This window comes from Malus sylvestris, chromosome 12, assembly GCF_916048215.2.
Source record: "Malus sylvestris chromosome 12, drMalSylv7.2, whole genome shotgun sequence".
NCBI lineage: Eukaryota > Viridiplantae > Streptophyta > Magnoliopsida > Rosales > Rosaceae > Malus > Malus sylvestris.
The window spans coordinates 251,506-276,965 of NC_062271.1; the positions used below are offsets into that span (position 1 = coordinate 251,506).

Consider the following 25,460-nt stretch of genomic DNA (forward strand, 5'->3'; position numbering starts at 1 on the left):
TGTTTGTTTAAGTATTTTAAAGTATAGTTTTGCATTCTTTGAGTCTAGTTAGTGTTTTAAACTTTGTTTTTACGTTTTCAAGTCAGTTTCCAAGTGATTTAGCAATCCCTCCTAATCCCCGGCCTAGAACGATCCCTACTTACATACTTTACTACAATTGATAAAAAGATGGTTTAATTTTGTGTGTTAACTTATTTTACGCATCAAATTTTGGCGCCATTGCCGGGGATTAGCAACTTTGCTAATCTCTTGGATTGTTTTCTTTCGAATTATTGTATTTTGTTTAAGTTTCTGTTTAAGTTGCTGATTTGTTTTGTTTTCTTTGTTTTTAGGTACTAGTTTATGACCCGTAGCTCACAACCTGTTCGTGAGCATATCTCCGACTTTGACGGTGATTTTGAGAGGACTTTGAGAAGGAAAAAGAAATTGCAAGAGTCTAATCCTCCTAGTCCCGAGCCTGAATTAGAAGAGCAAGAAGTTAAGGTTGAAGAGAAGGCCACGGCACAAGTGGGTGGAGAAGAGCAAGGTATAGCCATGGACAACCGTACGCTCAAGGAGCTTGCCGCCTCGGGTTTGGATAATGCCGCACCATTGTGTATCCAATATCCCATGGCTGCTCAAGGTAAAACCGAAGAGTTCGAGTTAAAGTCAAGTTTGCTCTACCACATTCCAAAGTTCCATGGGCTTTCCATGGAGGATCCGAACAAACATTTGAAGGAATTTGAAGTGGTGTGCTCAAGTATGACTCCGGTTACCGTTGACGGAAGTATTTTAAAGATGAAGGCTTTTCCATTCTCTTTAATGGACAAAGCCAAGGATTGGTTATACGAGTTGGCTCCCGGTACAGTTACATCTTGGGAGAGTATGAAGAGGGCGTTTCTGGAGAAGTTTTTCCCAACTTCTCGCATCATTCTTCTTCGTAAAAAAATAAGTGGAATTCAGCAAAGCCAAGGTGAATCTTTTCCATCTTATTATGAACGATTTAAATCACTTGTTGCTTCTTGTCCACAGCATCAGATGAAGGAAGAGTTACTTCTTCAATACTTTTACGAAGGTCTTTTACCACTTGAACGGCAAATGTTGGATGCTTCCGCGGGAGAAGCTCTAGTGGATAAGACACCTAGGGATGCCAAAACTCTCATTGCGAATCGAGCACTCAATGCACAACAATATGAAGGTGTTGGGCAAAGAGACACCCCACGGCCACATCATGTCAATGAGGTAAGTTCTATTTCTGAGTTACAATCCCAAATGGCTAACCTTACGTCTATGTTATCGCAGTTGGTTGAAGGCCCCAAAACGCAAGGAACTACAATCTGTGGTGTATGCTCCATTCAAGGACACCAATCTGATCAATGCCCTCAATTAATTGAGAATGGAGGATAGGAATCGGCCAATGCTGTGGGTTATGGGAATCAAAACCAACCAAGGAATGATCATTTCTCCAATACATACAACCCGGGATGGCGTGACCACCCCAATTTCAGATGGAGAGATGCACCATAATATGGCCAACAAAGTGGATTCCGACAACCCCCGGGTTTCTTTCCAAGGCCAATGGAACCACAACCACCTCCTCAGGCACAATCTTCCCAAACTAACCCAGGTACGTCTATGAATGATGATAAAACATATCAGTTACTAACCACCATGGCGCAGGGAATGCAGAACCAAGCAAAGGAGGTTAATGAGCTGAAGAAGCAAATGGGCCAAATGGCCGAATTTTTGGGGCAATTCCGAGAAAATGGTAAGTTACCAAGCACTACGGTGGTCAATCCAAAGGGTGGCTTCGAATCTGCAAAGGCTATCACATTACGAAGTGGAAAAGAGGTGAGAAACAAGGAAGATGAGAAGATACAACTCGAAGAAGATGAGAACACCTACCCCACGACAAGGGTACCATCACCCATGCCGCAGCCATCTAAGACATCCCATCCATCCACCTCAGGTAAGAATGTTCCAAATGTTGTGATTTCGAACACTAATCTGCCCAATGTCCCCTTTCCTAGCAGATTTTTGCAATCAAAGAACGAAGAGGAGGAAAAAGATGTTCTAGAGACATTTAGAAAGGTGCATGTCAACATTCCCCTCCTTGATGCCATAAAGCAAATCCCGAAGTATGCCAAGTGTTTAAAGAAGCTTTGTACAACAAAGAAACATGTCCGGGAGAAAGAGGTGGTACATGTAAGTGAGAATGTCTCCGCCATCTTGCAACATAAACTACCCCCCAAATGCAAAGATCCGGGGAGTTTTACAATTCCGTGTGTCATTGGTAATACCCGTTTCAAATCTGCCATGCTTGATTTAGGTGCTTCTATAAATGTTATGCCATATTCCATTTATGCATCTATGAACTTAGGAGCATTGAAAAATGATGGTGTAATCATACAATTGGCCGATAGATCTAACGCTTATCCAAAGGGAGTTTTGGAAGACGTTTTAGTGCAGGTTGATCATTTAATCTTCCCGGCAGATTTCTATGTCCTCGAAATGGATGAATCGGACCATGCCCCTTCATTGCCCATCCTCCTTGGAAGGCCATTCATGAAAACGGCTCAAACGAAGATTGATGTGGCCAAAGGATTAGTCACTATGGCATTTGGTGGTGACATGATTAGTTTTAAAATTTCTGAATCCATTGAGACTCCTAATGTTGTTCATTCTTGTTGTGCCATTGATAAAATTGAAAAGATAGGACTGGACTGTTCAGCACCAGGCACAAAGGATGCATCAAGAACCATGTAAGACGAGGGAATTGGAGTGGCGCACAAGGACCATACGGCCACTGCTCTCAAAATGCTCAAATTGGCCGAATGCACCATGGGGAAGAATGTTCACGTTGCTGCCACTTCATCACAACACATAGGTAAGCCACCTAATCCAAATCCAATTTCCATTAAAGTTGATAGGTGGTTCCCTTCTTTGGTGCAGGTACCCAAGCAAATCCCCGATGGTGGGCGTATGAACATGAACCTTAGGCAACACAACGCACCCATCAACAAACATCACTATCCATTTCCGTTCAAGGATGTAATCTATGAGAACTTTGTTGAGCATGTTGTGGAAGACATTCCCTTGCATGCCGTGGGCTCCAGTGGCGAGTAATTGTGTTCATCGTCCGGCTGGAAGACGTTAAAGCAAGCGCTTTAAGGGAGGCAACCCATTTATTCTGCTTGATTGTCAATTTTATTACTTGTTTAATTATTTTTGGTTGTGACTTTCTATTTTGAAACATTAACAAATATGCAAAGGATTTTAACATTAAACTTCGTGGAAATGAACAGCAAACTGGGAAATAAAGAAACATAGCATAATACAAGAGAAAGCCTTCACAAAGGCTGCTTGGGAGAGGTCGTAGTAGTCGGCGGAGTCTCAGCAGTCGGTGGGGCCACGGAAGGAGGAGGTATCGGAGGTTGATCAGTTGGAGCTTCACTACGCGGTGCCGCCCCAGAAGACGAAGGCAGATGCGGTTGGAACAAACCCACAAACCTCCGGTGATCAAGTAAAATATGACCATCATTTTCCTGCAGCTGGTCAATTTTCCTCTTCATGTTTGTGGCATAATTGTGTGCAAGCTTGTGCAATTGTTTATTTTCATGCTTAAGTCCTCTAATCTTCTCTTTGAGACTCTGTATTTCAGCCACCAACGATTCAACGTGACGAGTTCGAGCAAATAGGCGTTGAGCCATGTTGGACACAGAACCCGCACACTGCACGCTAAGAGCCAGAGACTCCTTAACCGCCAATTCATCAGACCGTCTAGCGAGCAGTCTGTTATCTCTGGGGGTGACAAGGTTCCGGGCCACCACCGCAGCAGTCATGTCATTTTTCATCACCGAATCCCCAACGGTGAGAGGACCAGTAGGGGATATGAAGGACGGGCGCCATATGTTGTCTGGAGAAGGCGGGGCTGCACCTTCACCAAGGTTCAAATCAAAACGACGATCAGAAGGGCCAGACATTTTTCAGAGGTTTTGGAGAAAGAAGAGATCGGACAGATTAAGATTTCGGAAGTGCAAGAAGGGAGTGTTTACAGGAGGGAGCTCAAGTGTGTTGTGGAACAAAATTAATGCCTCTATAAAAAGAAGAAATCAAAGAGGCGCTCCTCAGAAATCGAAGAAGCGTCCTCTCGCAAATCGAAGAGTCGAGGCTCATTTCTCAAAAGCCGGATTCTTTTCTCAAAAGAGGCGTTTCATTTCTCAAAAAATGGGCTTGCTCAGAAACCACGAGCCGAACCCCGGATTTCAAAAGATCAATTTGTCCAGACGTGTCGTCACTCGTCACATGCAACTTGCAGCTTTACGGAAATTACGGGCAGCTTTGTCAGAAAGCGCGTAATTTGAACTATTCATCCATCCACCGGCTGCCAACAATGAGTGAGAGAATAGTTCCGGTTGTGAAGAAAAGCCCTATAAGTATCTACCTTCGCCTTCCACAGCAAAGGCACACCCTCTCAGCACTTCTTCATCTCTCTGAAATGGCTTTCCAACAAACCCTCTCAAGTCACTCTGTATTTTTCATCCCCTGGGATACCCCTGCAAACAACCCATCCAGAGCACGAGTATTTCATATCATAAAGGTTGAGAGCACGAGTATCTCATATCATGCTTTCTCCCTGTCCTTTCTCCAGCCAGCACCTGCTCTCGAGTACTCATCATCTTATGTTTCCACTTCGTCTCTCACGTATAAGGGAAGTGAAGATGATACCTCGAAGCATGTGGAGACAACGTGCTGATTCATCCTCAACTAGGGACAAGGAGAAAGAAAGCAAGAGGTGGGCACTTGGAAAGATTGAAGAAAGAAACAGACCAACACCTCTCCCTCGTGCCTGCCCGTCGTGCAGAAGAAACAAGCAGAGAAGAATGCAGCTTGCACAATCATCCCAGCGGAAGGAATCTGAGATGAAGAACTAGAGAAGCTGCCACATCTGCTTGGAGAACAAATAAGGAACTGCAACATCACCAAAGAGCAAAGCTTCGCCGTACAATTCCAATCCAGTTCAAGTTCAAAGCTGTGGAAAGTCAACAAGATCAACTATCTCCAAAACCAGATTTGCGTTCTTAAACTCTACTCTGTCTGGTTTTTACTTTGCCATATTTGCCATGTTTATTTGTCGTTTATTATTTGCTTGTTTTTTGTGTGAGTATATGCTTGAAACATTGAGGACAATGTTTGATTTAAGTGTGGGGGGGGTAACCATTGTTTTGCATGAAATTCGTAGAGATTTATCACCCATTACTTCTAGTGTTGCTCCTTGTTGTTTTAAGTATTTTTTTTTTTAAGCTTTTTGACATAAAAATCCGAAAATTCATAAAAATTTGAAAAATTGTTTTTGAAAATCCAAAAAAGAGTTGCTTTTGTGCACTTATTTGTGTTTTAGGGTACCTTCCAACACAATGATGAGGATTCGGTTTGTAATTGCATGACTGTTAAAGAGAGTTATAAACATGGATGAAAGTTTGATTTACTCTTTATTTATGCGTGGTTGTGGTTATAACTTATGAAATCACATGTAATCATAAAAGAAAAAAAAAATTAGTTTTTGTAACATGCTTGAAGGAAAGAACTCAAACTAACGCTACAACCTTGTGAGACTTGAGCCTAAACGTTATTTGGAGAGTTGATAATCTGTGCATTATTGTTTTCTAAAGTCGTTGCATGATCTCATTTTTCTTTGCTTGGTTACTACTTAGAAGGCGTTTCATCATTTAGTTCCAAATGCTAGAACTCATGCCCATTTCATTCAAAGCATGATATTGATTTGCATAACACATATTCAAGATGAAGTTGTGTAGTTACCACCACCAAAGCCAAACTGCCATGTATCCCATATCGTTATATGTTTAAGTTAACCCCATTGAGCCTTGTTAGCCTACATTCTTTGTTAAACCACATTATCCTTACCTAGCCTAGTTTAGGACCATCTATACCCTTGTTCTTGAAGCATAGTAAAGCATGATTCAAATTGAATTTCTTTTGATTAATGTATGGCAGAAAACAAGTGTGGGGGAAGTGTGAGTTATTATGCTTGTTGAAAAGAAAAGAAGAGTTGAAAAAAAAAAAAAATGCGAAAAAGAGTTTTAAAGTGCTGCTTGTTGAAGAAAGGGTCCAAAACATAGAATTCGGCCCTAAATATTGTTTGAATTTTCCCTTCGTTTCTAAAAGCTGATTTCTGCAATCTAAGTGAATTCTAAGTTTCAATTTCATTACTTTACTTGCTATTGCTTTAAGAACGATTGTTATCCTTATCCTTCATTTGTTAGCCATCACCCCAAGCCCCGTTACAACCCTTAACTTCATCTTGAGTGTCATGCGTTTCAATATGTGGAGTTTGAAATTGATATGAGCATATGGTGTCACTGGTTCTCGCATCTAAGTAGTAGCATTCCATTCATGAGATCATATCTAAACATGCTTATTAACTCCAGAAATTGCTTTCTTTGTGATACATATATGTGAGCGTTCGTTTTCATATCTACATCAATCTTCTCACATATAACTAGTATAGAGTGTGTAGTTAGAAAATCTGAGTGAAAATTGAGTGCATATCTTGTAAGGAATTGAGTGAATTCTCTAAGGCATGTTACTACATCAAAAACATTGTTTTAATTGATTAATTGTGAACTAGTAAGTGGTAACTATGATTAAGTATGTGCTTAAGTGTAAAGATGACTCAAATATGTGGGGATAATGATTTTTAACATGTCATGTGCATTGGAAATCCCTGAGGCAAATGTTGGAAGGTTTAGGTTGTGTTTTATTTGTTTTGTTTCGTTTTATTTCTTTGTTTTGCTCGAGGACTAGCAAAAGCTAAGTGTGGGGGAATTTGATAGGAGCACATTTATGCGACTTAGTTGGCTTGTTCTTGTGCATTTATGTCGTGTTTCCTTAGTTATTTTAATGTTTAAAGTCATTTTCGTGTGTTTTCAGATTTTATGGACAAAGTATGCAAGAAGATGCATTTTGGAGGCCTTTGGAGCATGTTTCGGGCTTGGAATGGATAGCAAATGCATGGGCCAAGTGGATGGACGAATTTGAGAACTAAAGAGGCCAAGAATATGAAGAATTATGGTCCAAAAGATGAAGAAAATAGCCCAAAAATCTGTCACCCCAACTTGCATTCCTTGCCATGCAAACCACATAGAATTCCCTTTGGATTCCATGCCATGCTTGATCACTCTTGTCCACTACATAATTTCTAATTTCATGCTTCAATTCATTTAATTATTACACTCAATTGCTTGATACCTCTTGTTCCCTTCACTCATTAGATTTTAGACAACATTTACATCCATTACATGCACCAATTGATGCTCCATCATTCACATTTGGAATCCAATGCCATGTGCAACACATGTTGTTGCACCTTTGACCCATTTGTTGATACATTTCACCTCCCTTTCCATCTCTATGCAATGTACACAATCATTCATGCTCCCTAGCTACAACACCACTCCATTTTACCCTTCACACTTTGCATCATTACTTCATTTTCACCCTTGGACCATTGCACACCACACACACAAATTGCCATGCATTTCATCCTTAACCTAACCTGATTTTCTAAGGTTTTTGGGGCCTATAAATACATGTTTACACCCCTTGGCCAAAGGGAATCCCCCATATTCATCATTTTATCACAAAAATTCGTCCATACATACCCTAGGAAGCAAAACACCCCAAAAACACCATTCTAGTGCCTAGAAAACATAACAGCCACTCCACCTTCTTCCACCCTCTTTGCCTAGTTCTCCACCACCTTCCAACCATCAAACACTCTTCCACACTCACCCTAAACCCCTCCATATCATTCCCCATCCATTCTACACCATAAATCCACCCAAAAATCTGTCCATAAGCTTCATGCCGCAACAAGGAGGAAGGGAGATCCATTGATGCACTTGCTTTCCAAGTTGGAGCATTTTAGGTGTTTTCTTTCCTTGGATTTTAATGTCTAATTTTATGTATCTTTGTATTGCAAGAATGAGGAACTAAACCCCCTTAGTTGGGGGGGTGATTCGAAACCATGTACATGCTTGCAATATGATTTGATTACATTCAGTTGTTATTTCATAAGTTGCGGATTCAATTCGTTCATCTACTTGATTGATAACTTATTTGTGTATGTTGATTGAGAGTGCATGCTTAGTTTTCATGCATGAATATGATGCTAGATTATGAGGGAGTTTCACCTAATAGTTACAATCTTATAATCACAAGTAGTGAAGGTCGCTTGAAAACGATCGCGTTGAATGAATTCTTGGCACTAGTTTCATGCTCATCATAGTAACGAATGCCTCGTCAACACTTATAGTTCTCATTGTGCTTCATGATTCTTGATTGTATCTTTATTGTGCTCATCACGTAAGGAACCTTTGAGGAATGCTTTGAATTGTTGTATGCGCTTTTCCATCCAATTCATTAACTTAAGGAGAACTTGAAGGTTAATTTAAGCGTATCTAATTAACTTGGGGTGTTGAGTTTCATAATTTATTGAAAGAACAACTGAAAATCATTTTGTTTGCAAGTGTGTCATGTGTGGAGAAGAACCTCCTAACTAACCTTTTATCCATCCTTTTCATCCAAAAATGTTTTACAATCTGTTTTGTTTTCAATTTTCGTCCAAAACAAATCCCCCTTTATTTTGAAGTCTTAGATTAGTTAGAAAGTGTTTTGATTTGTGTTTCTAAGTGTTTTGATTCAAGTTTTCATCCAACTTCGTCCAAGTTCTTGTTAGGTTCTCAAAACTGCCCAGAAAGTGGTTTTTAGGCAGTTTTGAGTCATTAGGTTGTTGTTTTGAGTTTTATGTTTGTTTAAGTATTTTAAAGTATAGTTTTGCATTCTTTGAGTCTAGTTAGTGTTTTAAACTTTGTTTTTACGTTTTCAAGTCAGTTTCCAAGTGATTTAGCAATCCCTCCTAATCCCCGGCCTAGAACGATCCCTACTTACATACTTTACTACAATTGATAAAAAGAGGGTTTAATTTTGTGTGTTAACTTATTTTACGCATCAGGAACATGGAGACCCAATAGACGGAAACAAACATGGCACAATTTGCAAATATTGTGGTCAGCTAATGAAGAGTGGTGGAGTGACACGACTTAAGTACCATCTTAGTGGATTAGATCCAGGAAATAATGTCCAATGATGCGATAATGTCCCCCCCCCCCCCCATAAGTGAAGGCATTCATCACCACATTATTAAAAAATAAAAAATAGCATGAGGAAAAGATAACACATGGAAAGGAAAATATTCGAGCTGGGCTACGAGGAGAAGTCATTGGCCAAATGGTTGACAGTGATGATGATGACGATGAGGACGAATGTGATGATGACATGGGACCTCAAGAACGATGCAGTTTTAAACAAGCATTACGTGCCTCCAAACAGTCAGCATGGGAAAGAGAACACCTTCATAAAATTCTAATAGAGCACAAGGTTCCGGGACAAGTGGTGGTGCACAAATAAGACGAGGAGCAAGTGTTAGAGAATCACAACCAACACCACCAATAGCCCCAAGTTTATATAAGTCATCCAAAGCACGTCAAAAGAGTGTTTGGAGTTATTTCACTGGAGGTAATGTGAAGGAAGGAATAGGGCGTCTAATTAGCAAGTTCTTTATCTATGAAAATGTCCTTGCTGAGAAGGCATCATCACATCATTTAAAAAATATGGTATTGGGATGTCAACAGGCTGGTGTTGGAGTACAACCTCCCACTCCCTATGAGGTAAGAAACAAATATTTGGAAATGAAGTATAAAGACATTGGCGAGTATGTTAACAAGTTGAGGTCAAAGTGGAAAACTAATGGTTGCACAATCATGTATGACGGATGGACTGGCCCAACCAGATTGTCTATCATAAACTTCATGGTATACTCCAAGGGAAAGACAATTTTTTTGAAGTTTGTTGATGCTTCAGACCATATAAAGAACTACAAGTATATTTACAAATTATTGATGGATGTAATTATGGAGGTGGAAGAGCATAATGTTGTCCAAGTCGTGACCAACAACGGTTCTGCATTTGTCAAAGCTGGAAAAAAGTTAATGAAGCATCATAATGTGTTTTGGACATCATGTGCAACACATTGTATTGATCTCATGTTTGAGATAATGGGGAAGAGAGAATATTGCTACTGTCGTAAAAAGAGCTAGAATGATCACAAATTATATTTACAATCACGGTTGGTTGTTGACAAAGATGCGTGAATTTTGCAAAGGAGAAATTATTCGTCCAGCTACCACTCGATTCGCCACCAACTATATTACATTAGACAGCCTACTTAAGAAGAAAGCAGGGTTGAAGCAATTATTCACTAGTGAGGATTGGGCCAACCACAATTTAAGCCGCTCAAATGCAAGTCGTATGGTGGAAAGTATAGTGCTTGATCATGCTTTTTGGACTTAATCAGAATATGTGTGCCAAGTGTTTGAACCTCTTTACAAAGTTTTACGGATCGTTGACATAGAAGTGTATCCTATTATGGGGGCAATATATGAGTTGATGCATGTAGTGAAGGATGACTTGGAAAGAAAACATGGTGCAAGATGGGTCATAAAGATAATTGATGACCGATGGTATAAAACATTATACCACGATTTGCATGCAGCAGGTATAAATTATGTCATAATTTGCAATTCGTTTCTTTAGTTGCATAAGTATTATTTTTCTTATTAGAGTATGTGTTTCTTTGAACAACATATTATTTGAATCCTTGATACCAATACAGACCCGGTGTTGGAGATGATGGTACCCTTATACGTGCTGTACATAATGTATACTATAAATTAGACCCTGCATCACCAGCAGTTGGCCAATTTAGAAATGAGGTCACAATTACTTAAAATATAATAATTACTTTGTTGGATTAAACTAACACGATTTATTGAATTCAGCTAACATGATTTAAAGATGCAAGAAGAACTTTTGGAGAACCAACATCAGTTGCTGCTCGAACAAAAATGTCTCCTAGTGAGTGTAAACATATTTCACTATCAGTTTATAATAGAATTTGTTGGAGTTATTAGGCTTATCAACATTGTTTTTCATTATAGCTGAATGGTGGATCATGTATGAGACTGATGTACCAACTGTGAGAAAGTTAGCAATCAAAGTATTATCACAAACAGCTTCCTCATCTTCTTGTGAAAGAAATTGGAGTACATTTTCACTCATACACAAAAAGCAAAGAAATAGGTTGGCTCATAGTCAGTTGGAAAAATTAGTTTATTGCTACTACAACATGAAGCTTCAAATTCGAGATAAGGAAGCAGAAATATATTATGTCGACCGTGGTGACCCACTAGATGTGTTTGATATTGTTGCTGAAGATGATGATACATAGGGTAACCAACTTTATCAATGGATTAGACCTCTTCATTTAGATGATTATGAAGGCAACCTAGCTCCCAAAGTTGTTGAAGAAGCACGTAATGAAGGGATACAACAACAACAACAACAACAACAACAAAGCCTTTTCCCACTAAGTGGGGTCGGCTATATGAATCCTAGAACGCCATTGCGCTCGGTTTTGTGTCATGTCCTCCGTTAGATCCAAGTACTCTAAGCCTTTTCTTAGAGTCTCTTCCAAAGTTTTCCTAGGTCTTCCTCTACCCCTTCGGCCCTGAACCTCTGTCCCGTAGTCACATCTTCGAACCGGAGCGTCAATCGGCCTTCTTTGCACATGTCCAAATCACCGGAACCGATTTTCTCTCATCTTTCCTTCAATTTCGGCTACTCCTACTTTACCTCGGATATCCTCATTCTCAATCTTATCCTTTCTCGTGTGCCCACACATCCCACGAAGCATCCTCATCTCCGCTACACCCATTTTGTGTACGTGTTGATGTTTCACCGCCCAACATTCTGTGCCATACAACATCGCTGGCCTTATTGCCGTCCTATAAAATTTTTCCTTGAGCTTCAGTGGCCTACGACGGTCACACAACACGCCGGATGCACTCTTACACTTCATCCATCCAGCTCGTATTCTATAGTTGAGATCTCCATCTAATTCTCCGTTCTCTTGCAAGATAGATCCTAGGTAGCGAAAACGGTCGCTTTTTGTGATCTTCGCTAGATTGCTCCGGTCATTAGTGTGGATAAGTATATAAATGGATAGAGATAGGAAAGCAAACACAAGATGTACGTGGTTCACCCAGATTGGCTACGTCCACGGAATAGAAGAGTTCTCATTAATTGTGAAGGGTTTACACAAGTACATAGGTTTAAGCTCTCCTTTAGTGAGTACAAATGAATGATTTAGTATAAATGACATTAGAGTACAAATGACATTAGGAAATATTGTGGGAGAATGATCTCGTAATCACGAAACTTCTAAGTATCGGAGTGTGGTATCATCTTGACTTGCCTTATCTGTCTCATAGGTAGATGTGGCAGCTTCTCTGGAAGTACTATTCCTCCATCCAGGGGTGGTATCTTTAACTGGTGGAGATGCACAAGGTAATGTATCAATTTCACTTGAAGCTTACTTGTAGTTTCAGGCTTGGTCAAGCGCGATACAAACCATGTAGTAGGAGTCCCCCAAGTCGCCGAGCTAGGGGATCTACTGAAAGAGGTGACAGACAAGGTAAGCAATCAGAGCTCCGGCTGATTGTTCACCTTCTCCCCATCTTGCAGCAGCATGAAGGATAAAGAGAAGAAAAATGAGAAGAGATGATATGGGATACTTTTGCTTTTGAAGAAGTAACTTTCCACAGGCTTATTCTTGAACTGAGCTGGAGGGTTTTCTGGTTTCCTCCAGAGTATAAGGCCGACTGAAGAATTTGAGGGTCAAAACAAGTCCATCAAATCTAGAGTACGTTCGACCCTGCTGATATGGGATACTTTTGCTTTTGACAGAGTAATGGATGTATAGGCACGTGTGCTGTTACGCTTGTCTCCACATGCTTCCTTGTATCCTTCGCACTTGCCCTATCTGTTCCTCAAGCAGATGCGGTATCTTCCCTGGAAACATAAGATGTTGAAGATGAGTACTCGAGAGCAATGCCAGGTAAGTAATCAGGTAAGGGGTTCCAGGCAGTCAGTTCCTGGTTGGGAGCTTGATTTCAAGTGCTGACTGATTGCTCTCTTTCTCCTTGTCTTGCAGGTAAAAACAAGGCCAAAGGAAAAGACAGGGAAAAAGCATGATATAGGATACTCTTGCTTTTAACCCTGATGATATGAGATATTCTTGCTCTAGTATAGCTTGTTTGCAAAGGTATTATCGGGGGGAAAGAAAGCTGAATATTTCGAAAGGCTTCGTTGGGAGTGCCCTCTCAGATATGAGGAAGGGTTAAGCATTTTTGCAGGTCTGCCTGTCCGTTGGGGATGGAGGTCGACATATATAGGAGTCTCCCTAACAACAAGTAGTAATGCTATTCCTTTACCCTGCTTGGTCATAGCACGGTAGTGGGAGCTGCCAGCTTCACATGTTTTAACTCTGTCAGAGCACTTTGAAAAAGTGGTATGTGGTATCTGGCTCTCGAGATTCGGAGAACGATGCTTCTTTGATTTTTGAGAAAGCAATCATGCTGGGGGTCTGGCTCTCGAGATTCGGGGAGCAGTGTCTCTTCGATTTTTGAGAAAGTAATCATGTTGGGAGTCTGGCTCTCGAGATTCGGAGGGCGGTGCCTCTTCGATTTTTTTAGTAAGCAATCTTGTTGGGAGTGTTTTCTCGGATGTGAGTAAAGGTTGGGCATGTTTGCTAGTCTACCTTGCCACGAGGCACAGAGGTTGACACACAGGGACTTTCTAATTATCCAGCAGTGGTACTGTTCCTTTACCCTTGTGGGTAATAATATGGTAGCTAGACCTTCAAAATTTATGTGTCTAAACTTTGTTAGTGCTGTTTCTTTGCTATTCTTTTACCTTTCTTGGTCAGAGCGATATAGTTGGAGCTGCAAGCTTCACGTGCTCAACTTTGGCAGAGACTTTGGCAAAGTTATCTGTGGTATCCATGAGCTATTGTTGCGTGTGGGAAGTGGGTGATTGAACAGTAAGATTCATGTGCTTTCGACTTCACCAGAAGTCTTCGATAGAATGCCCATAATTTCCGCAAAGCTGAGTGTGCGTGTGACAGGTGCTGACAAGGCTAGAAAAGTAGGTGCCTCTTCGATTTCTGAGATCGGCCCTCGTGATCTCTGAGCAGCCCAGCTTTTGAGAAAGCGAGCGCCTCTTCGATTGATTCGGAGAACGATGCCTCTTCGATTTTTGAGAAAGCAATCATGCTGAGGGTCTGGCTCTCGAGATTCGGGGAGCAGTGTTTCTTCGATTTTTGAGAAAGTAATCATGTTGGGAGTCTGGCTCTCGAGATTCGGAGGGCGGTGCCTCTTCGATTTTGGAGCAAGCAATCTTGTTGGAAGTGTTTTCTCGAATGTGAGTAAAGGTTGGGCATGTTTGCTAGTCTACCTTGCCACGAAGCACAGAGGTTGACACACAGGGACTTTCCAATTATCCAGCAATGGTACTGTTCCTTTACCCTCTCTTCGATTTTTGAGAAAGTAGTCATGTTGGGAGTCTGGCTCTCGAGATTCGGAGGACGGTGCCTCTTCGATTTTGGAGCAAGCAAGCTTATTGGGAGTGTTTTCTCGAATGTGAGTAAAGGTTGGGCATGTTTGCTAGTCTACCTTGCCACGAGGCACAGAGGTTGACACACAGGGACTTTCCAATTATCCAGCAGTGGTACTGTTCCTTTACCCTTGTGGGTAATAATATGGTAGCTAGACCTTCAAAATTTATGGGTCTAAACTTTGTTAGTGCTATTTCTTTGCTATTCTTTTACCCTTCTTGGTCAGAGCGATGTAGTGGGAGCTGCAAGTTTCACGTGCTCAACTTTGGCAGAGAACTTTGGCAAAGTTATCTGTGGTACCCATGAGCTATTGTTGCGTGTGGGAAGTGGGTGATTGGACAGTAAGATTCATGTGTTTTCTACTTCCCCAGAAGTCTTCGACAGAATACCCATAATTTCCGCAAAGCTGAGTGTGCGTGTGACAGGTGCTGACAAGGCTGGAAAAGTAGGTGCCTCTTCGAATTCTGAGATCGGCCCTCGTGGTCTCTGAGGAGCCCAGCTTTTGAGAAAGCGAGCGCCTCTTCGATTTCTGAGATCGGCTTTCATGGTCTTTGAGCAGCCCAACTTTTGAGAAAGCAAACACCTCTTCGATTTATGAGATCACCCTCGTGGTCTCTAAGCAGCCCAGCTTTTGAGAAAGCAAACGCCTCTTCGATTTCTGAGCATGCGCCTCTTCGATGTCTGAAGCTCCGTCGAGTGCAGCTTTTTATAGGGGCTGGCATTAAGTTCCAAAGCACACTTGAATCTCCACCAGTAGAAGCTCCATTCTTGCACTTCTAAGATCTTGATTTGTCCGACTTTTTCTCTCTTCAACACCTTTGAAAATGTCTGGCCCCTCCGACCGTCGTTTTGACTTGAACCTTGTTGAAGAGGCAGCCCCGCCTTCTCCAGATAACATATGGCGCCCATCCTTCGTCTCCCATACTGGTCCTCTTACCGTTGGGGATTCCGTGATGAAGAATGATATGACCGCTGCGGTGGTGGCCAGGAACCTTCTCACTCCCAAAGATAACAGACTACTTTCCAAACGGTCTGATGAGTTAGCTGTTAAGGATTCGCTGGCTCTCAGTGTTCAGTGTGCAGGTTCTGTGTCTAATATGGCCCAACGCCTATTTGCTCGAACCCGCCAAGTTGAATCATTGGCGGCCGAAGTGATGAGTCTCAAACAGGAGATTAGAGGGCTCAAGCATGAGAATAAACAGTTGCACCGGCTCGCACATGACTATGCTACAAACATGAAGAGGAAGCTTGACCAGATGAAGGAAACTGATGGTCAGGTTTTACTTGATCATCAGAGATTTGTGGGTTTGTTCCAAAGGCATTTATTGCCTTCGTCTTCTGGGGCTGTACCGCGTAATGAAGCTCCAAATGATCAACCTCTGATGCCTCCTCCTTCTAGGGTTCTGTCCAGTACTGAGGCTCCGAATGATCCCCCTTCGATGCCTTCTCTTTCTGGGGCTCTACCGACTGCTGAGACTTCTCCTAAGCAACCTTTGTGAAGGCTCCATCTTGTTTGTTTATTTTGACTCATGTATATGTACATATTTGTAGCTTATTGGGGATATAAATAAATAAGTTTTCCTTCATTTCAACGTATTGTGTTAAATACACCAAAGCCTTCTTCGCTAAGTTCTTTGAATTTTCTTTTGTTGAAGCTTGTATGTTGAAGCTTTCTGAGTGGAGCATGTAGGTTGGGGTAGTGTTCCCTTAATTTTCCGAGTGAGGAAAACTTCTCGGTTGGAGACTTGGAAAATCCAAGTCACTGAGTAGGATCGGCTATATGAATCTTAGAACGCCATTGTGCTCGGTCCTGTGTCATGTCCTTCGTTAGATTCAAGTACTCTAAGTCTTTTCTTAGAGTCTCTTCCAAAGTTTTCCTAGGTCTTCCTCTACCCCTTCGGCCCTGAACCTCTATCCCATAGTCGCATCTTCTAATCGGAGCGTCAGTAGGCCTTCTTTGCACATGTCCAAACCACCGTAACCGATTTTCTCTCATCTTTCCTTCAATTTCGGCTACTCCTACTTTACCCCGGATATCCTCATTCCTAATCTTATCCTTTCTCGTGTGCCCACACATCCAACGAAGCATCCTCATCTCCGCTACACCCATTTTGTGTACGTGTTGATGCTTCACCGCCCAACATTATGTGCCATACAGCATCGCCGGCCTTATTGCCGTCCTATACAATTTTCCCTTGGGCTTCAGTGGCATACGACGGTCACACAACACACCAGATGCACTCTTCCACTTCATCCATCCAGCTTGTATTCTATGGTTGAGATCTCCATCTAATTCTCCGTTCTTTTGCAAGATAGATCCTAGGTAACGAAAACGGTCGCTCTTTGGTATTTCTTGATCTCCGATCCTCACCCCTAACTCGTTTTGGCCTCCATTTGCACTGAACTTGCACTCCATATATTCTGTCTTTGATCGGCTTAGGCGAAGACCTTTAGATTCCAACACTTCTCTCCAAAGGTTAAGCTTTGCATTTACCCCTTCCTGAGTTTCATCTATCAACACTATATCGTCTGCGAAAAGCATACACCAAGGAATATCATCTTGAATATGTCATGTTAACTCATCCATTACCAACGCAAAAAGGTAAGGACTTAAGGATGAGCCTTGATGTAATCCTACAGTTATGGGAAAGCTTTCGGTTTGTCCTTCATGAGTTCTTACGGCAGTCTTTGCTCCTTCATACATATCCTTTATAGCTTGGATATATGCTACTCGTACTCATTTCTTCTCTAAAATCCTCCAAAGAATGTCTCTTGGGACCCTATCATACGCTTTTTCCAAATCTATAAAGACCATGTGTAAATCCTTTTTCCCATCTCTATATCTTTCCATCAATCTTCGTAAGAGATAGATTGCCTCCATGGTTGAGCGCCCTGGCATGAACCCGAATTGGTTGTCCGAAACCCGTGTCTCTTGCCTCAATCTATGCTCAATGACTCTCTCCCAGAGCTTCATTGTATGACTCATTAACTTAATACCCCTATAGTTCATGCAATTTTGTACGTCGCCCTTATTCTTGTAGATAGGCACCAAAGTGCTCGTTCGCCACTCATTTGGCATCTTCTTCGTTTTCAAAATCCTATTGAAAAGGTCAGTGAGCCATGTTATACCTGTCTCTCCCAAAACTTTCCACACTTCGATTGGTATATCGTCTGGGCCTATTGCTTTTCTATGCTTCATCTTCTTCAAAGCTACAACCACTTCTTCCTTCCGGATTCGACGATAAAAATAGTAGTTTCTACACTCTTCTGAGTTACTCAACTCCCCTAAAGAAGCACTCCTTTCATGTCCTTCATTGAAAAGATTATGAAAATAACCTCTCCATCTGTCTTTAACCGCGTTCTCTGTAGCAAGAACCTTTCCATCCTCATCCTTGATGCACCTCACTTGGTTTAGGTCCCTTGTCTTCTTTTCCCTTGCTCTAGCTAGTTTATAGATATCCAACTCTCCTTCTTTGGTATCTAGTCGTTTATACATATCGTCGTAAGCCGCTAACTTAGCTTCTCTGACAGCTTTCTTCGCCTCTTGCTTCGCTTTTCTATACCTTTCACCATTTTCATCGGTCCTCTCCTTGTATAAGGCTTTACAACATTCCTTCTTAGCCTTCACCTTTGTTTGTACCTCCTCATTCCACCACCAAGATTCCTTTTGGTGTGGGGCAAAGCCCTTGGACTCTCCTAATACCTCTTTTGCTACTTTTCGGATATAACTAGCCATGGAATCCCACATTTGGCTAGCTTCCCCCTCTCTATCCCACACACATTGGGTGATTACATTCTCTTTGAAAATGGCTTGTTTTTCTTCTTTTAGATTCCACCATCTAGTCCTTGGGCACTTCCAAGTCTTGTTCTTTTGTCTCACTCTTTTGATATGTACATCCATCATCAACAAGCGATGTTGATTAGCCACGCTCTCTCCTGGTATAACTTTGCAATCCTTACAAGTTATACGATCCCCTTTCCTCATTAGAAGAAAATCTATTTGTGTTTTTGACGACCCACTCTTGTAGGTGATCACATGTTCTTCTCTCTTCTTAAAGAAGGTGTTGGCTAAGAAGAGATCATATGCCATTGCAAAATCCAAGATAGCTTCCCCATCCTCGTTTCTCTCCCCAAAACCATGGCCACCATGAAAACCTCCATAGTTGCCTGTCTCCCTGCCCACGTGTCCATTTAAATCTCCTCCTATAAATAACTTCTCCGTCTGAGCAATTCCTTGCACCAAGTCTCCAAGGTCTTCCCAAAATTTCTCCTTCGAACTCGTATCCAACCCTACTTGAGGTGCGTACGCACTAATCACATTGATAAGTTCTTGTCCTATTACAATCTTGATTGCCATGATTCTATCTCCTACCCTCTTGACATCTACAACATCTTGTGTCAAGGTCTTGTCCACGATGATGCCAACACCGTTTCTCGTTCTATTTGTGCCCGAATACCAAAGTTTAAACCCTGAGTTTTCTAGATCATTTGCCTTACTACCAACCCACTTAGTTTCTTGTAGGCACATAATATTTATCCTTCTCCTCACCATAACTTCCACTACTTCCATAGATTTTCCCGTTAAGGTTCCTATATTCCACGTTCCTAAACGCATTTTGCTCTCTTGAACTCTACCCTTCTGTCCTAGCTTCTTCACCCTCCCCCGTCTAATAGGATCAAAGTACTTCTTTTGTGTGTCCCGTGTAAAGTTGATAGGAGCATATGCTCCCAAACAACTTTGAGTGGAGTCATTCGAAAAGAAGTTTCTACGGCCCCCTTGCTCATTTAACACTGCATCCGGGTGCCGATGGAGATACAGCGACCCTTGCTCACTTATCACTGTGCTCGGGCCACACACCGCGCCACTTACGGGTGACGCCCTAGCTTTAGCGCGATTTTGTTCTGGATTCATTTTCATAAGGATTCGACGTGATCATGGAGTGCCGGCTGTCGACTACCTGACGCCCTCCCCCTCCTCCTTTATCCGGGCTTAGGACCGGCAATGTAAAATTACATAGGCGGAGTTCACGTAATGAAGGGATAAATGTAGAAAAAGTATTAGAGGAGGAGGTGGGATCTAGCAACTCTGACTCTTTGGAAGAACTTTTGCGCCCAAGAGCAAGAAACACTGGAATTCCACCTTCTTCCAATCCTACACAACCACAAGATCATGCTGATACTAATGATAGCTCTACTATAAGATTAGGAGACTCACCTACCACCGGAGGTGGGAATGATGAAGGATATAGTGGAGCTGGAGGTAGTGGTGGATATGGAAACTATGTTGGACCACCTCCCGGATTTATGAGCCCCTTCACTAGAGAGGCAAACTTCACGTATGCAACACAGGATGAGGACCATGACAGTAGGCGGGCAGGACCAGGAATTGGTGCCATATATAGGGAAAGACTATACTCGTAGAGAAAGAGGCAAGGGGATTTTGTCAAGTCAAGAAGATGACTCGTTATCTATAACTTCGGGCTCTGTTGGAGTGAAAAGTAGTAACTATGGTTATACTCATAACCAACCATTTCCCTACCCTTCACATCCCATTCCTGTTGGGATGGAATCGAGCTACTCATGGAAAGAATCTGAGACTCAATCTTCAAATGCTTTTGCTTATGGACAACGTCAACCAATCTCGGATCCATATGGGTGGCATGTTAACAATTATATGCAAAACTATTTTGGGGATTTATCATTTGATGACTACTCTTCACAATACACTTACTCTACACATAGAGATGATGAAGATAGTGAAAATTTTGAACCTCATAGGAACTCTATGTGGTACTAAGTCACTCATGTATCTTACCATGCAATGTATAAAGTGTAAAATATTGTACTAATTCATTATATATAAATGATTATGGTGTGTTTAAACTTCTTTCATTAATTATTACATATTTTCTACACTCACAATGCTTGCCAGCTAACTATATAATCAACTTAAATCAGTTAAATCCATCATGCAATGCATTTCCTTCCAATTTTTTGTGATAAACTAATAGATAATTGACTAAATAAACATCCTGCAAAGTTTCAATAAAAATTTCCAAGTTTTTCTTACAATTTCCGTGGTTTTTATTCAATTTTTATCGATATCGATAATATCCCGATATTTCCATCGATATTTCCGTGTTTTTGGACTACCGATATTTCCAATATCATCGATATTTTATACCTTGTTCAAAAGTAAAGGCCTCTTGACAACAACTTTTAAAATGAGCATGTAAGTTGTTTTTAAAGATGCTTTCATAAAAAACGGAGTTGAACTTTTAATGAATATTTTCAATTTCCTGTAATACCCTCATTAGTTTTTTAAAATGACATTATTTATCATTCAATACACGTTTTATCATGTGGAGAACAAAATGACTATCACAACCTACCACTACAAACACTAACCTTACACCACCATCGACATTACCACCACCACAACCACAACCGCTACTACAATCGATGTCCCTACCAACATTGGTACCTCTACACCTCAACCATCACACCTTGTCAAAAACCATCATTGCTTTTGGGCAACAAAAAAAAAAAAAAAAAAAAAAAGATACGTTTGGTAAGACCTCAAAACATTTCATTCATATTGTTTATTCCATTTTCATACATTGCTACCACACATGATTTCAAGATTTTCGGTTTTAGAAAATCTTCATTGATTAAATTACCAAATTCATTTTAGATTTTGAAATGCAAAATTATATATCTCGCTTTTTTTTTTTTCAAGAAAGTTATGTTATAGAACCTTACCAAATGAGCTCTTAAATTTTATATAAGTATCACATGACTTGCAATACAAGTAATCCATCTTCAACAAGAACTTAACCTATTTAACCACATTCGGGCTGTAGTTGGGCCTCCTGACTTGAGAGACACGACTCATACAGCTATGGCTTTCCCAGTTAGCCTTTGGAAGAATTCTTGTAATCCGGACTTAGGATGCTATGTGGCAATATTCTAAAATAGTGGGATCACAATTATATATCAAATCGTCATCCAAGTTAAGTTGAACTTAAGACCTTATACTTAAAAGTTGAATTAGACAACTATTCAGTTTTAAATTTATGATTGTCCATGACTCGATCATGTATCTCTTTAGTTTAGATTTACACAAAGTTTTCAAACTTAAAACTGAAAAACCAAATGACTATATCACTTTTGTTAAGCTGTGTAAGAATTAAGATGATGAACTTTTTCATGGTAAGGACGTAGGCAGAGAGGTTTCTTAATATCATTGCCATTGTTGTTGATGTTATATTCCGTTAGAACATCTTTAACAGTTTTGTTAAATTTTTGCTAGTTTAGCGGGGTCAACAATGCCAAAAAATTATTTTATTAATCTCTTTAATTTTTCATCTCCAACAACACTTTAATTTAACAAACTGACTTTGAATATTTTCTTATCAATCATTTTAAAAAGAAAAATTACCTTATTAATCTTTTTAATTTTTCATCTCCAACAAATTTCCGCCTTGAAATGAGTTGAAGAAAACCTACACACACAAAGAAAATAGACAAATGAAGTTAGAAGGTGTTAGCCAAAGGGCATTCGATGCTTAAGTCAGAAAGATTATAGAAAGTAATAAGAGTGTGATGGTAGATCTTGATTACCGAAATGAGGTGGTTGGCCATGGCTATTTATAGAGAACTGAGGAGTTAACCCTAGCATCCAGTTTTGTTGAACCTATTAGTAGAGTGTTACCTAGTCTGCAGATTGATTGAGAAATATTCCTCTAATATTCATGGAATATGCTTCAGAGAGTCTTGGCCTACTATCTCCAATCAAATGAAGGCCAGAGGGCTCTCTTTAGCCCTATAGCCCTCCAAGAAATTAATATTTTAATTAACAGTCTCAGGCCATATTTCTTACCATCCCCAACTGAGGGGGCCAAAGGGCCATAGGCCAAACATAGCCTTGTGACAAAAAACCATCTCCAACCGAGGGGGACAAACATAATTTATTATTTTAATTGAATTAATATGGTTACTTAAATTAAACTACCTCAATAATTTTTCGAGATGTAATCTCAATAATTTTTCGGATAGGATTTTAAGTGACATGTGTCGCTAAAGTGAGTAACTCTCTAGATTTCTTATCGATACGTAATCTTAATAATTTTTCGGATAGGATTTTGAGTGCCACGTGTCCAGATGTAATTGGTTGTGCAAATTTTAGATAGGATTCTCATTTGCGTAGCACTTCTTATCTTCAGCTTCCAATGTCCATAAATAGGGTGGATATTGGGGTATAATTTGCACACCTTTATCGTTGCCTTCTCCAATATCTCTTTCAATTCAAATTTGCAATGAATTCCAACTATGGATCCTCTTCGCATTCCAACTGAGAGTCCTCATCTAGTTCCAAATTGGAAGATAAATGGGCACATATGAGACGAGAAGATGAGGAGTCCAATGAAGAAGATGAAGCATAGCGCAACACAACATATATGGCAGCGATGGCTGGGGTCATGATGTGTGAGGTAACTAAAGAAAAACCTCAATGGGGTGGTTCTGTTGCTGGTCGTTCTTACAAACCACGAAATATAGAGATGGCACATGAGCCTCTGATGAACAACTATTTCAACCCCAACTCGGTATACACCGAAGAGGATTTCAGATGCTAGCCTATGCCTCCCCAACTGATGTGATGGATGATACATATGGTATGTTTGAGTCTACATGCCTTGATAATCTTGCTGAATCCTGTCACATAATTATTTAGATTTACAAAAAGGGGTACCTCCGTGAACCAAATCAAGCAGATCTAGATCGGCTAATTTGCAAAGCTGAAGACTGTGGCCTTCCTGGCATGATAGGGTCATTAGATTACATGCATTGATAGTGGAACAACTATCCCACCGAATGGCAATGAGGCTTTAGTGGAAGATCGAGAAAGTCAATTATTGTGTTAGAGGCGGTTACCTCGTTTGACACATGGATCTGACATGCTTTCTTTGGAATCCTAGGATCCCAAAATGACATTACAGTACTTGGGCATTCACCCCTCTTCAATGACCTGATGGAGGGTAAATCACCTCAACTTGACTATTTCATTAAGGGGCGTCAGTACAATATGAGATATTACTTGACAGATGACATCTACCCGAAGTGGGCGACACTTTTCCAAGCAATTGGAAACCGTGTGGATGACGCCCAAAGGTGGTTTACCTTACACCAAGAGGCATACCTGAAAGATGTTGAGAGAATTTTCGGTATTCTATAAGTACGGTAAAAGATCATTAAGGAATCATCAAGAGGATGGAGTCGAGATAAATTGAACTCCATCATGATGTCATGCATCATATTACACAACATGATTATGGAGGATGAGCAAGATGGGTATATTGATGGAGAGTCTAATGTCGACCAAGATAATCCAAATAGGTCAAGGAGGGATCGTGCAAAAGTATATGATAGGCCTAATTTGCCTTTGGATCCAATAATTGGTAATATCTCTTTAAATGAGTACATGAGGTGTCATAGGATGATACGTTCGCGTGCCACAAACAAGTACCTACAACAAGATCTTATTGCACATTTTTGGGCCAAAAGAAGCATGGAGTAGGTGTTTAAGTTTTATGTTGTTAAATGTATTTTTTTAATGTTGTTTAAATTTGAATAACTCTCCTAAGTAGTACTAGGGTGGAGATTGTGTTGTTTAATGGCTTAGGTAGTTATAGGAAAAAAAATTAAAATTAAAAAAAAAAATTTGTCTGAAAAAAATAAATTCAAATCCAACGGTAACTTGACGTCAGTTAGCCATTGCTAGCTGGCATCATGTTGACGCTAGGTAGCCGGTGACATTTGAATTTTGAGCCGACCCGGGGCTAGCTCGCTGCCTGGATTAGGCTAGCCGATTGGCTTGATTTCCCCTTTTTGGCCCGATGTGACCCACGAGCTCTTTGGCTTAGCCCTCGATTGGAGACGATTTTCGTGTCATTTCAAGCTATTTTTAGCCCTATAACCCTCTGGCCGGGTCGGTTGGAGATGGACTAAGAGACTGATAAGCAAGCTCATTTCATATCATCAAGGTAATTTGCATAGATCGCGTGGTGATCAACTTGGACCGTTGGCTATGATTTGGGTTGGGAGGTGTGTTGATTGTGGGCTTCTAAGGCCTTCGTAGAGAATGTGGGCCCGTTTGTCAGGTTTTTGACTAACGGTATGTGTATTTTATCAAGGATAGAGTACTCATATTTGATAAGTTATGCACGTGACGTGTTTTCATTGTCAAGATATTTTATGTTCCCACATACAATGACTCTACAACTCTATTTTACAGCTTCTCTCGGAGATACTCTTTGTCGGATATAGTTGGGGCAGTTAGGCATGTAGGCTATAAGTGTTTTGTTTAGAGAGAGAGAGAGAGAGAGAGAGAGAGAGAGAGAGAGAGAGAGAGAGAGAGAGAGAGAGAGAGAGAGAGAGAGAGAGAGAGAGAGAGAGAGAGAGAGAGAGAGAGAGAGAGGGGGTAATGCTAGGGAGACCATCTAGTTAAATCATATTTTGTAAATCATATGACATGATTGTTGACGATTGAATTATCAAGTGTTGATTAACGTGTTTATTTCCTACTAGTGACACATCACATAATTTACAAATTTGGTGTCGGTCTACATTGCATTATCAAGACAAAAAAAAAAAAATTAGTCAGTATTTTAATTAATTAAACATTTCTAAGCTTCCATGTAATAGGTTTTGACTAGTTTTTATGAATTCTTTAATGGTCAAGTTGCTGACCTCATGTCCTCTATGACATATTGTATTTTTCTTGATTATCAATCAATTCTCTTGAAAATTTTGTTTTCATGATAGCAATGCTAGAGTGTGATAGTTTTTGCGGCCAAATTTAATTACAAAAAAAAAAGACACATTATTA

At 40.5% G+C, this 25,460-nt stretch overlaps 1 protein-coding gene across 1 annotated transcript; it reads left to right on the top strand.

The window, feature by feature from the left end:
• The first annotated feature begins 227 nt into the window (after positions 1–227).
• Positions 228–23,807, top strand: LOC126593561 (uncharacterized). Its single transcript, XM_050259658.1, has 3 exons — positions 228–952; positions 1,055–1,177; positions 23,551–23,807. Exons 1-3 carry the CDS (start codon positions 343–345, stop codon positions 23,805–23,807), a joined length of 990 nt encoding a protein of 329 aa, XP_050115615.1. The 5' UTR covers positions 228–342.
• Positions 23,808–25,460: the final 1,653 nt, after the last annotated feature.